The sequence below is a fragment of the Dromaius novaehollandiae genome, chromosome 15 (assembly GCF_036370855.1).
Source record: "Dromaius novaehollandiae isolate bDroNov1 chromosome 15, bDroNov1.hap1, whole genome shotgun sequence".
Taxonomy (NCBI): Eukaryota; Metazoa; Chordata; class Aves; order Casuariiformes; family Dromaiidae; genus Dromaius; species Dromaius novaehollandiae.
In genome coordinates, this window is record NC_088112.1 from 5149307 (window position 1) to 5163951 (window position 14645).

Genomic DNA, 14645 nt, shown 5'->3' on the forward strand with positions numbered 1-14645 from the left:
AGCAAAAACCTCTAGCCCTTTCATGACTTGGAAAAATAGTTATCATTGCCTTGACTGGCACCCTATACTTACAAAGGAGAAAAAAAAAAAGCTGCATCCTCACCAATGCATATGTCAGAATGAGGATGGCTCTTAGACCATGCAACTGCGTAGGAGACTGTACAGTAATTAAACGCATAGTTACAGTTCTCCTCAGACAAAAGCAGTGACATTTGCATACATATATTTGGAACTAGACTCGGCTTTAGTAATCTATGCAATTAAAGAAAATATTTAAGTCCTAGTGTGACAAGAAGGCCTTTAAGATGGCACTACTCCCATGATTTCTGCATAAGCTTAAATTTCGACCTGCATATTTGAATTCCTGGCTGTCCCAAAGAATTTTTTGCTTTGTCACACATTCATGAAGTCACTGAATTGTCTGTGCTGCAGCATCACCACCAAGATTTATCTCCTCCCCAAGTATTGGAGTGATTCACCAACATAACGTTTGTATTGTTTGTTGCTTTGATAGATATCAAAAAATGTCACTAGCATTACAACTGAAACACAAGAGTACTGAATGACAAAGCTAGCCAGTTTGCCAGCTCAGAAATGTCTCTCTGAAGCTGTTATTTAATAAATACGTGCTTTCACTTCACATAAACTCATTTGCAGCACAAGAAAAAAAATATATAGATATATTTTCAAGGTGCATTTGTAATCCTGTAAATATTAATGTTACAAATATTGCTAATAAACACCAGTAGTTACAGAAGAATCAGTAGGACAAAATGTTTAGGAAATGCTCCAAAGAGTAAAAACCAGAGTCATTTTTAGAATGCACCAACACCCAGAATATTGCGTGATAAGAAAACATGACAAATTTATGATCCTCTGAACAAATTACATTATTGCTGGAAAAAAAACAAGAAAAAACTTGCTAATTTATTAAAACTTGCTCAAGGTTTGTTTATTCCAAGAAGTAAAAATTCAGCTCACTGCAGCAGGGACTTTGATGAGTGGCATCTCAATACTTACTCCCTGCAGTGCTCTGCTTGCTTATTTACAGTTAAAACACTGTAATGGGTGCTGGGTAAATGCATGCTTTAAAAATATCCTTTACCTCCAAGGAGAAAAAATATCACTTCTGCAACCAGACATTGAAGGAGGTTGTAAGCTTTATGAAGTTTTGACACAGTACATTTCAGCAAGGTCAGCCCCTAACTGTGGTCTGCCACTGCCTGAGAACGGCCAAGTCACTACCAGACCTACCTTGATGTGACATTTTAACAAAGTATCACACAGAACTAGCAAAGAGAGCACTGGGGTGAAGAAGGGCAAGTACTGCTCTTGGAGCAATGAAATATGAAGGCAGCTGTAGTCTTCTGCCTATGTGTCTCTGAAAGAAAGTGCAAAGGTCTGATCCCTCCCTGGCATGTGCATGCTGGCACAGTTTCTAACATAGACACAATCTGATCAGCAGCATTTTTCTTCCAACTGACTGTGCCTGATCTACTCAGATAGGAGTATAAACAACGCCAGTAAAAATGGTACCTTGTCAGTACTGTGGGCACGCCTTACTGCCTGAGAATCAGTGCAGTACCTTTTCTAGCACAGCACTTCAGGTACAGATGCTGCTTATGCAGGCAAAATACAGCAAAGGAGGAGTAAACTTTGCTCAAGCTGTGATTGCTCTGAGCAGGGCTGGTCTGAAGTGCACTTAAATCTAGCCAGAATTAAAGTCTCACCACTGAGATGGCTGTTTTTGACAGGGGTGGAAGGAGAAAGTAACAATCCCAGAAGTGGTGAAAGGAGAAGGGAAAATAGTGAGGCTTCCATAGAAAAAAGCTGGGAACAGGTGATTTATTGGCAAAGCTACACAGACAGATCACATTTAGGGCTAAAAAGTCTAAAATAAAAAAATATACTTATAGCCTTATACTGAAGTCATAGTTCAGTGAGCATTAGTTCCAAAGAACACAACGTATTGGGTTTGGTGAGGTCTTTGTAGGTGGGATGCACCATGTTTTAATACTTTTTACTAAAACGTAACACTGTACAGCCCTGAGCTTACACATCTCTATGAGCTGGAAGTCTGGTAACCAAAGACTGTCAACTGTTGTGTTAAATTAAGATTTGCTCCTGTGGATTTATAAAGTGAAGCTCCAAATTCTGCAGGGTTAAGGCCAATTTTCCTGCAGAACCATTCTTCTTCACAGGTCTTTAAGTCAGTTCCTGTGTACCCCTCTACTCCAGACAACAGTAACATTTCTTCACACTGGCTGCCCTGTTACAATCTACATCATTTTCTAAAATCTTCGGTTATGAAAAGTTCCATCTAATATCATTAAAAAAACTGGGATTTCTTAGCACTTTCGCTCATGATCCTATACATTCAGCATTTCTCAAACACAGCCACGTGGGAGAAGTGTGTATGGAAGCCAGGGACACAGTAGAAAGCAAAATCATGGGGTCAACAAGGTAGAGAGTAATATGGGGAACTCTCTGTAGGGTTTTGAAATATTTAGGGTGAGATACTCCCAAATCTAGCTTACAAACTGGATCTTGTGAAATGATAAAGCAAAATAAAGCATGGCACCTTCCAGTATCAGAAGCACCTTTGGGTCATAGTTCTGTTCCACAGTGTGACAAGAACTTAGATCAAAAACACTACAGCTGCATGCTGCAAAGCACAAAGTAGCACAAACCCACTCTGACTGCTCTAAGAGGTTCAAAATATTGAAATAGTAACTTCATCTTTGCAAACCTTGTCCCTCATACAGCCAGTATAAGGCACTCTGTACCATGTACTTTAGCTAATTAGCCAGAAACTAAATTGATTGCTCACATTGGCAGATCATGATATGTATTGCCAGATAATCTTATAGTGCACAAATCTATTTTTAATCAATATGGAGCCTTAGGCTGTACTAGCAACATTATGTATAATCCCAATCCTGGTGTACGATCACAGTTTAAGATTTTGCTGAAGAACAGATCATATAGGCTATTTATATGGTCACAAAGAATAGGGGAAAATTGGTGTCAAAAGAGGAAGGGTTCATCTACAACTCAGTATAGCAAGCAACCCAGCTTGTTTCAAAGAATTCTCACAACGCATTCAAAAGCAGTTCAGTATCCCTCCATAAGACATTTTCACATAAAGACAAATTCTCTGTATTCTAAGTAGTCTAGTGAAGTACTTGTAAATGTCTTCTTCCCTTATTCCAATAATATGTAAGCCCAATATATGCCCAAAATAAATCCGACCATCAGAAGAAACAAGGTGTAGCAGACAAGTAATGCCATCTCAAGGTCATTATAAATGTTGGAAAATGTAAAATAAGCTATTGCAAAACAAGGGAACTAAGAGCTTTATTTCCAGAAATGCAGGTTGAACATTAAATTAATGGGAAAAGCAATATCCTTTGGACCAGTGCCATTAATATTGCAGTGTTAGAATGCCCTTAGACTTTTTAGATCTTTCAGACCAAATCCATTGTGCATTTTAAAGCCCTTTATAACTGGGGATTTAGAAGACTGTAAACCTTCCTGAGTGCTAGTAGCTGCTTTCTAAGAACTATGATAAGAATAGTCATAGCTCCTGCTTCAACACAGGCCTTGCCACCATCTTCCCAACATATAACATGGTAGAAGGGATTATGAGTCTCCTGACTCATGACAGGCAGTAGGTGGCAGGAAATCTGGAGCCTCCATTTGGCTGCCTGTGGCTCCCTTGGGATCTGCTGCAAAGAAACAGAGCCATGCTCACCTTCTGAGGGAGGGATGCCTCAAGTCTAAACCAGACATGGAGAGCTTCTACAAGGGATTCCTCTCATTGTTATAATCCAAGTTGTCTCTCAATTAGAGGAAAGTAGTGCAAATATAGCCGCTCCCTCCAATCAATGATACTCACTGCTGCTCCAGCTTCCGAACAGCTGAAATGCTTGCCTGTTTCAGATTATATTCTTATTCTTGTATGCCTGCTACTCTACATGTTTATTTATAATAGAGATAAACAGTGCCAAAATTAAATGAGGTGTTGTATGAACACTGACTGTGTTTACCAAGGAAATTAATCTGTATGCCTTTCCAAAACCCTTCAAAGTAAGTTTAAACTGCCGTGCATTTCAAAGAGATGCGTAATATGCTAATACTTCTGTTGCCAGATTTCAGCATCAATGTATTTGCTTGTACAGATAAATCAGTGCCTCTCCCTGCACAGTTTGAACAAAGATATTATTGAAAAGACATTTTAGAACCAAGGAATTTTCAGAAAATATATATTCAGTTTTTTTAAGTTTTGCTCACAGTGCTCTACACCCTTTGGTACTTGCGCAATACAAACAATTGGGGAAAATTAATTAGCAACTAAAACTGATAAGTGAATTGGTACAAGTTTAAGTGCAGTAAACTACTCTGTGAACACACCCAGTCATAGATAAACTTAAGGTTAATTTAACCAGGATTTACCTGCAGGAAACGAAGATCATCTAACTTCTGAATGGGATGATTTAAAGTGTTAATTATCCTTGCACTTCCAGTTGCTCCATTTTAGTTTTCCTAATGTCTGTGTAGCCAGATCTTTAGTTTCTGTTGTATTGTATGGACATAGTATTGCAACCACTTATCTCCCCCTAGTGACAGCTTTTGAAAGTGCACTGAACTACTCGGAATCTGCCCTAGAGATACCTTGTCAGTATATGTATTTTACTCCGTGATCACTGTCAGCTGAGCAATATTACACCGGTCTAGATTTGGGATCTGTAAAACTAACCAATCGTATATGTAAGCCTTCCTCACCTTTTCATATTAGAGTCCTTCAAGTGCTTTTGAAATGCTGTACAGAAATTCTGGTATGTTTAGAACCTTCCAACGTCTGTCTTTTAGGTTTGTTTCTTTTGCTTTCCTTTCCTAATACTGATCTCTAATAGAACTATTTACTTGTCTTGCAAAAGTAGCCTAAATGCAGTTGTTAAGAGACTCTACAAATTCAAGCTTTAGCTCCACCTTGAGTATTCATTACTGCTACTGTGTGCACCAAAGCACTACTGAAGCATTGCTGAGAGCATCAAAGCAACTGAGTTCATATATGGAAAGACTTCACATCCCTATACATTTGTAGAATCAGGACATGTAACCATGTCATGCTTTATTGCATGATAAAATGCAACTTCCTTGCCTAAAAGAGCTGCTTATTATCTCTATCCAGGGTTACTTTCTCTTATATAAACATATATGAATAAACATTCTGGGGAAAAAATCTTACCTTAAAACCTCTGTAAAACATGGTGGGTTTTAGCCTTAACATAGTTACAAGAACAGTACACGATTCCTAGGACTTCTTAATGTAAACAGTTTCCTCTTTGGCTGCAGGCCTGCCAACTCAGGGCACAGATACCTTAAATGACTGTTTTCTTATCCCCATTCACTTCCCTGTGCCTTTTCCATCAGAATCATCACTTAAACCCACCGTATCAACACCAAAGCTACCTACCATTAGCTGAATTGATTCATTCTAGTTAATGGGCAGGCCTATGAAGACTTATTTGTGAATAATATAGACTGTTCATACCTCTCACAATAACCTGTTAGTAAATACAGGTTGAATACCAATGTTCATAACAGTGCATATGGGGGTTGTAGCACATACTAATATTCATGTAACACAGAAACCATATTTGTTGAAGCAGAAATACTCTTACATTGGTCATCTAGTTCTGGAATCAGCTGTATGAAATATCACTCATGGCACAGTGAGGCTTTCTTCTATCCTGGAAGACAAAAGAACACACTGAAATTGGATAATTCTGTCTGAAAACTAATCAGATCAAACTGTCCTACTCACTTTAAAACCACAGTTAGATTTATCCAGCATTTTAAAGTCTATGAAATGCACAGCTTAGCTCAGGTTTGTTTGCAGAACAATTATTCCTTTACAGTGTTAATCTTTAGCACACGCTTTCATGACAGCAAATCAGAATACAAAATTACAGACTGAGTCAATAAAGAATAACCACTCTAGTCACCCCAGAGCAGTAAATATTGCCAATGCCGAAGTCCTTAGAACTGTGGGCAGCCCCAGAAATGTTGCTCAATGTTCTCTCTCGAAAAGACCTTGAATACTCGAGAGCAAGTAGGAACTCAGCTCTAGAAGGGGAAAAATGTACAGTTGAATACTAGTGGTTACCTTAAGGCATCCAGGATTGGAGATGACTGTGAGCTTTCTTCATGGAGGCTTCCATATTCCTTTAATGTAACAAGATGGAAATATTCTTTCTCCAAAAACTAAAGAGAAAAAGGATCCTTACATGGTTTATATTTCCTCCCTCCTTATAAGTGCTTAAAAAAAAAAAAAAAAAGAATGGAGGATGGGACAAAAGACAATTTGGTTTTAAATTGGCTGAATTCTGTAGATTTCTATATCGGAAAGATCCTGTGTTTGGATAAGAAAGTATGTAATTCCTTTCCCTATAGTCTGGAGAATGGACCTTTGTTATTGCTGTTTTAAACAGAATGCCCTAGGCCTTCTCTACATTCTCATCTGTATTTTCTTTGCTTCATTAGCTAGTGGCTTGATTTTATGGTAACTGATATTAATAGATGACTCCTACTGAGGTCAGTATATATGGAATCAGTTTCTAGGATAAACATTTCACCTGTTAATTAGCATTACACTGAAGCTGGAACAAAAAAATGGACTTGGGGTATTTTCATGACAGTTAACCCAAAATCCTTAAATGGAAGAGCAAGTTAGCTTAGAGATTTATGTGATTAGATGGCTTTAAACACAAATCTTGGACCTCAGCTGACTTAAACAGAAGCCACATTTACTGACAAACAAACCTGCCTTCTCCCCTCCCTTGCTGTTTTAAAGACATTTTCAACAGCTTTTCTCAATTAAAAGGGTTCTCATCCCATGATCAGAGTGAAAAAGACTTCATGTGGGAGCTTGACTGGCTTTTTAGTGATTTAAATATCATCATTATTTCAAAGCTACTTCTGTTGCTCTGACTTGCATTTAAATAAAAACCCTTGATAAGCAGCCAGACATGATGCAGCTGCTGCAAGACTGCGACATGAGTGAGCAGCTTTGAGTCAGAATCTGCACAGTTGTAAGTACAGGCAAATACTTACGTGTTTATCCTAGTCCAAAGCAGAAATTTACGCTCATTAGTGCAATGAATGTAAACTCTCATCATGACTCTGGGTACGGATTCTACTGTGTGATTTACAGTTGTTGAATTGCTAAGAGATTTCATATTCAAACTGATAAAGTTGAATATTCCAGGTCCTCTCCACTTCACCAGTAGTTTCCCATCATCATTCCAAGAGTGTTTTCTTGCAGGATTCCTTGCATTTACCTTCAACTCAGAGCCTACTCTGTCATTGCCACTAGCAGTGAAGCAAGCAGCAATATAATTGCAGCATTTGTCACTTGCCTATCAGTTGGGACAAAGAGAGCAGCTCAAACTCTGATTCTTCTTCGTTGTTGAAATTTCAGTAATTTTAGTAACACAACACAAAAGCATTAACCTGTCCATTCCCTGTTCTTCTGAAAGCTAGAATGGGAGGTAGGCACGGGTGTATTGTTTTTTGCCAACTTAGGTTAGAAACAGCTCTTCAGCCAATTTTTACAGTGAAATGGCTGATACCTGAAAATACTAAGGTAGAATATAGCAGTTGGTACTAAAAACTCCCAATCAGCACTCTGACTAGTTGACGCTCTCCAGATTGAGGAGAATTTTCCAATTTTATTCTCTAAAAGTCTCCTTGTATCAGTAACTGTGGGAGCAAACTGCCTCTGCATTTCAAATCCCATATGGAAAACAGAATATTCCATTCTAATGGCTTCAATTCTAATGGCTTCTGTTCTGCACGGGTTAGGATGGAGCCTGATTCCTTGGTGATAAACACAATGAAGTTGGACACATTTAAAACTATCGGAGTCTTCTACCCTACTTAGGTTAGAGTTCATATGATGCATTACAGCCACATCCAGGGAAATCTACTCACACAGTGCTATACTGCTGTAAGATGTTTGTTGTCACCTTGTAATAACTATGAACAGGCTGGAAAAGGAGAAGATAGCTACAGTTTGAAATTCTGTACTTTTTAAATCTTGAAGAAACCCCAATTCTCTCTTACCCATGCAAAAGTGTGGTGTCCGAAGACACAGAATGATAGTCCTGCCTTAATGAGCCTATAAAGAAAGGAAGGTCAGGGATCAGATCAGCCTTTAGGAAAAGATCAGGGAATTGATTAAATGCATCGGGGGAGAACTGGAGAAAAAGCCAAAAGCCAGATCAAAGAGTATCAGCAAGAAGAACGGAAAACAGATCCAGTGATGCCTAATGTGTTTGTGGACTGTATATTCAATAACCGATATGGTACCCCTTACTCATCCAAAATTTCCACTGTCTAATAAAAAACAGATTACAGATTGCATGTGTTACAGATGAAAAGTTCCCTGTCAAGCAGTATTTACACCAAATACACAGGTGTATTAACATTAATTCTCAGGTCAAGAACACAATGCATTCTGGGATCTGTAAAACCTTTAACAAAACACTTTTTCCCACTCCATTCTCCATGTCAGAAACTTGACCCTTATTGGCTGATACTCGGCACACCTTCCTACAGGTCACCTCAGCCGATTTTTATTGACATTTTAACAACATCAAATTCCCCCAAAACATGAATAATTAACTCATGAGTTCATAATGAGGACTTGGACAGTATCATTACCTAGAGCAAACAAGGGCAGGTGAACTATCCAAGCTAGTGCCAGCTCAGTAAGCTGCAGAACGTTCCAGAGTAACCTGATGTAGTGAAATGCTAAAATGGCTCCTTGCCATCCATGACCAGACCTCATGCTGCATTGACACAGCAGCTCTTCCGGAGCTAGCACATTATTCATTAACGTGGTGTTTCACTCCACAATAGATAGCTTGTGTGCTTCTGTCTAGAATTCAGACATCTAGCCAACTGAACATACATGACATGCAGCTCGAACATATCTGATGTTGTTGCAGTGTAACAGCTTGCTACACACCAGCATCTAAAACCTTGCTGGTGCATCGAATCTTAGCTACCCCATGCTATACACAGATTTCTTACTACAGATTCCCACTACCTAATCATTACATCGGTGTCATGCAATCCATAAAGTCAGACTGTTACTGTTCAGACTATTTGACATGTCTGAGAGAAGTGAAACAGCTCTGATACAGAAAGCACATGAAAGCATCGTTATCCCCAGAAATGCTTTTTTGACCTTGCACGGTGAGAGGTGGTTGAGAAGAGGCTATACAGATTACAGGTAAAGCTGCATCTCCTTCATTAATTCCCTGGGACAGCAATCTAAGCCTGACCCTATGCTAAAGTGAATTTCTATGCCCTCTGTGCTTCACTTCAAAGAATATCAAATGCTTCAGTTCCGTGCAGCCCAAGTAGATCCCTCTCTGCATACATGAACTAAAAGCCTGTTTAGTTTGTGACAGAAATGGCAACAATCAGTGCTATCTGATTTATGTTTTCAAACAGATGTTGCCAGATGGCTTCACTTACACTTTATTACCTAAAGGCATCCCCTGTTGTTCATGTGATGTTACTTACTTAGACTAATGTCAGTATCTGCAGTTTTTGGAAACCTGTGTATGGCTAAAGCTGTTGTCCAAAGACACATCCTTACAACTCCAATTTCATGTACTCCTTGTGCTTAGCAGTTAATTTTTCTTAGGTTTTTTTTTTTTTTTTTTTTTTTTTTTTTTTTTTTTTAAACCAAGAGCTGAACTACATTTACTCAGGTGCTGAACTACACTTATTCAGGCTTAAAACAGATCCAAAATTGGGCTGGCAAGAAGAGCAGCAATCTGTGATACTGGACAACCAATATGATCTTTTTTTAATATTTGATCAGCTTAGTGTAAATCTACACCCTTCATCAAAAATTATACCAAACCCAAAAGCCAAAACACAAGTCCGAACCTTGCATCACTGGTTAAACACTCAGCTTGACACCAGACTTCCTCTAGACATTGCACTCCTGCCTTCCTGGCATTTGTTTCTGGACTCTTCTTTCCCTTCTGTTTTCTTTTGAAGCGCAGTAATTATAATTTTTATAACTGCTTGACCTAAAACACTTATGTTCCACTCTCAGATGAAAGCATAACTACAAGATACAATAGGCAAAAGGCAACCTTTGACAGGTATCTTTACATAGAATAAATGGTAGCTAAATCATCCTTTCCTTACTCGTTCCTAATAAAACCAAACCCTTTCTTTTCAAATACCTTTTATTTTGTCATAAAAGTATTTCTTCATTGTATCTGCAAATAATATTGAAGGACAACTTGGGCACTCTCTCCTACTTCTCCCAAGTTAGCAAGATGTAAAACATGCACCCCTCAACCATTTACTTTCTTCCACTTACAGGTACCTACTCTGTTAAACTGAATTTGGGGGTTGTTTGTTTGTCTGTTTGTTTTGGAAAAGCCTTGTTCTTCCTCTGTGCTTCTTCAGAAACAGTATTAAGTTGCTTTGAAAAACAAATGAAGCAAAAAAATTGTCAATATCCATGCCAGCAAACCCGTAATAGTTAAAACTGGACACCTTTGTTTTTGAGGTCTATGGTTATTTTAGTGAAAAGGATTTCTTGGTGCAGTATTAGCCTAAAGCTAATATTTCAGAATTTTCAGAGAAAACAACTGCTAATTGTTTCTACAGAAAATACCTTCATGCTGACCATTTGCAAAGAGAGGCTAAATTAATTAATTAAATTACTCTTGCTGAATGTAAAAGTGTTTAGACAACACTGAAATTGCCTTTCCATTGATTCTGACACTTAGCAAGGAGTAAGTTTAACCTCTTTCTCTTCCCCACATCCATAAAAATGGTAACAAGGCCAGTCTCCCATCTGCAACCTTATACCTGGTCACATTTTATTTAATGAATATAAAACTATGTAGATGTCTGAAAGATATAGGAATGAGAGAAGCAAATGAACTATTCACATTGAGAAACCCTTGATTTTGGGCAACATCCTTTCCTTTAGAAAGAACTGGCAGGTTATTAGAAATGAGAGTTGCTGATCTGCATCGCTATCTAGTTTCATGCTGATATGGCATTATCTTCCAACTCTACCTCATGAGTGTCAGAGAGGCAAAGTCAGTTACATTTGGAAAGCACTATACTTGGACTTGTAGAATTACATATGTTGTCAGTAACATACTATTAATGCATATTATGACACCTAGAGATTTCAGTGAGAAAGATTCAAGGCAAATAAAAGAAACTTTCAAACATTTTATTGATGAACAGCAGAAAATGCAGCTTTCTTTATCATATACTGCTGGATGTGATACCAGCTTGTACATGTAAATAAACTTTTGCACATGGTTTCAAATACAGAAGTTGCTACTCTGAAAAGAACTCAGAAATATGGTGTCAGTGTCACAGACATCACTCTAAGAAAGTTTTGGTGATATACAGCAGTGTGGTGGGGGCAGCAGCCCGACATGAGCACTGTAAACCCAACTAGAGCCTTAGATTAAATACTCAGTGGCTATTTTGTGCTGGGCTGCCTGTTGCCTTGACTACACTGCCAGCAGTAGTTTAAAGCTAGCTTGGATGTATCTATACAAGGTACACAAAACGGTAACTTCTGTGCTATCTGAAAAGAACAGGGTAGGACTTACATTATATGGTAAGCACTGCAGATGGCCCTTTAACATCTTTCTTTGCCAGAATGAGTTTTATCACCAGGGAACACACAATGTCCTTTGACTTGTGTAATAAAGAGGCTCAATAAACTTTTGTTCCATATCCTGGTTGGCACATCCTGTAGTATTTTCTCCAAATGCTATTAGTCTGTATTCCTATATCTGTATCACAAGTAACTGTTATCAGAGCCCATGAATACAGTTGTTTGTATTCTCTACTAGCTATCTACACTATCAGTGCTTTTCTCTACAGTAGGCAGTTATCTAAAAAAGGCATATATACATACATACATATATATGTCTGTATATATCATTGGTTTTGGTTGCAAAGTGGTCATGTAAGGAAAATGAATTCACAGATCTGTAGAAGATTTGAAATGGTGCTCCACAGAGTGCTTTCCATCTTCCAGAACTTTAGAAATGCGCTGCAAGAAAGAGGAACAGAGTGCCATATGTTAAAATGACTACCATATTGGATTCAGTAATATGTAAATTGATTAGTAGTTTGTGTCCTTAATCTGTGATTACAGAAAAAGTTATGGACCAAATCCTGGATATTTGAAGCTAATTTCCCTATCCTGCAAAACCATGAACCTGTATTTAAATTTGTTCACATGATTCTACTGATGCTGTGGAATCACTACAGAAAAGGGTTTTAAGCTTTATTTAGTCCTTTTTCAGATTTGTGAAATAGGACATTTTGTCCTTCTTACTTTATATGCTAAGTTAGGTTTAAAACGTGATGAGATCATGCTGAAAAGCTGTTACTCCTGGGTCTTAAAAGAACAAGTACGTGATAAATTCAGTACAAGTGAAACCCTACAGACCTCAAATTAATAGCTTATTGCTCCTACCAGAAAGATATGAGTATGAAGACATCTGAATGCAGAATTTCCTAAATGTTGTTGTATTCTCCCTGAAGGTAGCTATCTAAGCTTTTTAAAAAGACTGCAGAAACAAAGGAATGAAAATGAAACCTATCCTCCCCTCTCCCCGCTCCAAAAAAAGAATATGAAAAATTCAACCTTTGCAATAGCATAATAAAGTTGACATGTAAAACATTACAGATGTCATAAAATACTTATGTACTATGCATCTCAGTAGCTACCAGCATCTGCATTAAATGTAACCCTCCCACTACTTTGCACCAAAGAATTTTTTTATATATATATTTTGCCTTTAAACACTGTTAAATTCAACATTTAAATTTTTTTTTAATTTCCATAGAAATCATTGAAAGGTTTACTATATTAAAGGAAGACAAACTGTTCTAAGCAGCATTATTGATGCTACGATAAGCCAACTTCTACTTTGAAATGAGCACATCCGACACCAGAAATTGACTCGCACCGTGCATGCCTTGCCATATAGGCTGTGCTCACCTTACTGTGATGCTAGTGCTAACTACCCGGTATTATTAAATCAAATGCCAAATAATTGCTTTCCTCTTTTGCTAACAATTGTCACGTAAATCAAATTAGAGAAAATCAGTCGGTCAAATGAGACCTCTTGTGGTATGGATACAAAACTACACATTTGAGCCTGCCTACGTTGAACATACTAAGATGTACATCCTTAATGCAAAAAGCACAGCAAGAGACAAATATACATCCTTATAGAGCTTCCACTCCTGATGAGAGAAGGAAATGAAAGAAAAAGAAGAAAAGAAAAGCAGTTTGACTTATGGGGCTTGTGGCATTTTAAAATGATATAATTTTACTTTATAGTCTAGAATTTTTAAAGAGGTGATACCTTCTTTTTCCATACAGATAAACACACAGAACTTACCATTGTTTTAAATAGCTGGTTCACTTTCTTTTTTTTGAAGTTCTTCTTGTCACCATCTGAGGTGGAAGGAAATACTGGCTGACTGAGCCTATGTGATGCAACTGTTTCCTCAGGTGCCGCGGGGCTGACTGACAGAGTTAATCCTTAGAAGAGAAACAGATCAGTTCCACAAAACAAAACTGACAAAGGATAGTCAAAGGATGCGTATGGGAAAGCAGAGTTCAAAATAATGAACTACAGCAATTACCAGAGAGAAATGAGAGTTTGTAACCTAATCATATCCTCAGAACACAAAAATAAGGAAATTTTTCCCCATGATAGCATTAAACTTAATTACATTGAAACTGAATAGCAAAAAGTATGAACCAATCTGAACAAAGGAGAAAAAATAGATAAACAGATACAGAGATGAAAAAGAAGTTGGCCACGATGGTCTGGGTAGGAAACCACGGTTTTGTTGTGCTAAATGCCTGTTATAGGCATACAGGATACATAGGGACAGTGACAAGAATAGATGAAGTGCAAGCTAAGAAGTGGGATGTGCTACAGAAGGAGGAAGGGGTACAGGATAATGAAATAGATCACATTTTCTCCGTACACCCTGGCCTAGAAATGAAGTCCACCCTCAGCTACACTTCTCCTTTTCTGCCACACAAATGTCAGTTTCTCCAGTGGGCAGTTACGTTGTTTCCCCTTCCTGTTACCATGAGGAAGACGTAGGGGATTCCTCTCTGTCAACACCAAAAGTTGAAATCCCTTCTACTGGGCAACCTTCTGGGACATTCAACTGCCAAAGCAAGGCACACAACCACCATTTCTTACTGTTTCAAACCCTCCGACACCGATTTCTGAGTGCAGCCTGCAAAAGCCTTGGTTCTGCAAGTGAGGCCCTACAGAGCAGGGAAGATGAATGAACCCTGGCTCTGTCAAGGCGAGGGGCATGCTTATACCCTAATAGGCAAGCAAAATACAGAGCTCCAGAAGTAAAACTTCTAGAACTGGTATGTTAGCACCAGGCAGCACAATGTTACCAAGCAGTAACAGCAGTCCAGCCTTACATGCACACTATCATACTGAAATTGTAACTTCTGACTCAGAGGCACCAGGACACAGAGATAGCTACCTGCTTCTGCTTGGAGCAAAACCTTTATT

The 14645-nt window shown here is 38.3% G+C and overlaps 1 protein-coding gene and 1 long non-coding RNA gene across 4 annotated transcripts in view; one reads left to right on the top strand and one right to left on the bottom strand.

Moving 5' to 3' along the window:
• LOC135330013 (uncharacterized) overlaps positions 1–14645 on the top strand; it is a 73140-nt gene that overhangs the window by 35135 nt on the left and 23360 nt on the right. The window lies entirely within an intron of this gene.
• DOCK2 (dedicator of cytokinesis 2) overlaps positions 11277–14645 on the bottom strand; it is a 226577-nt gene continuing 223208 nt past the window's right edge. The window contains exons 51-52 of the mRNA XM_026098443.2: positions 13494–13636; positions 11277–12130 (exon numbers count right to left, since the gene is read on the bottom strand). Of these exons, the coding sequence (XP_025954228.1) occupies positions 12059–12130; positions 13494–13636 (215 nt within the window). The 3' untranslated portion in view covers positions 11277–12058. The remainder of the gene's footprint in view (positions 12131–13493; positions 13637–14645) is intronic.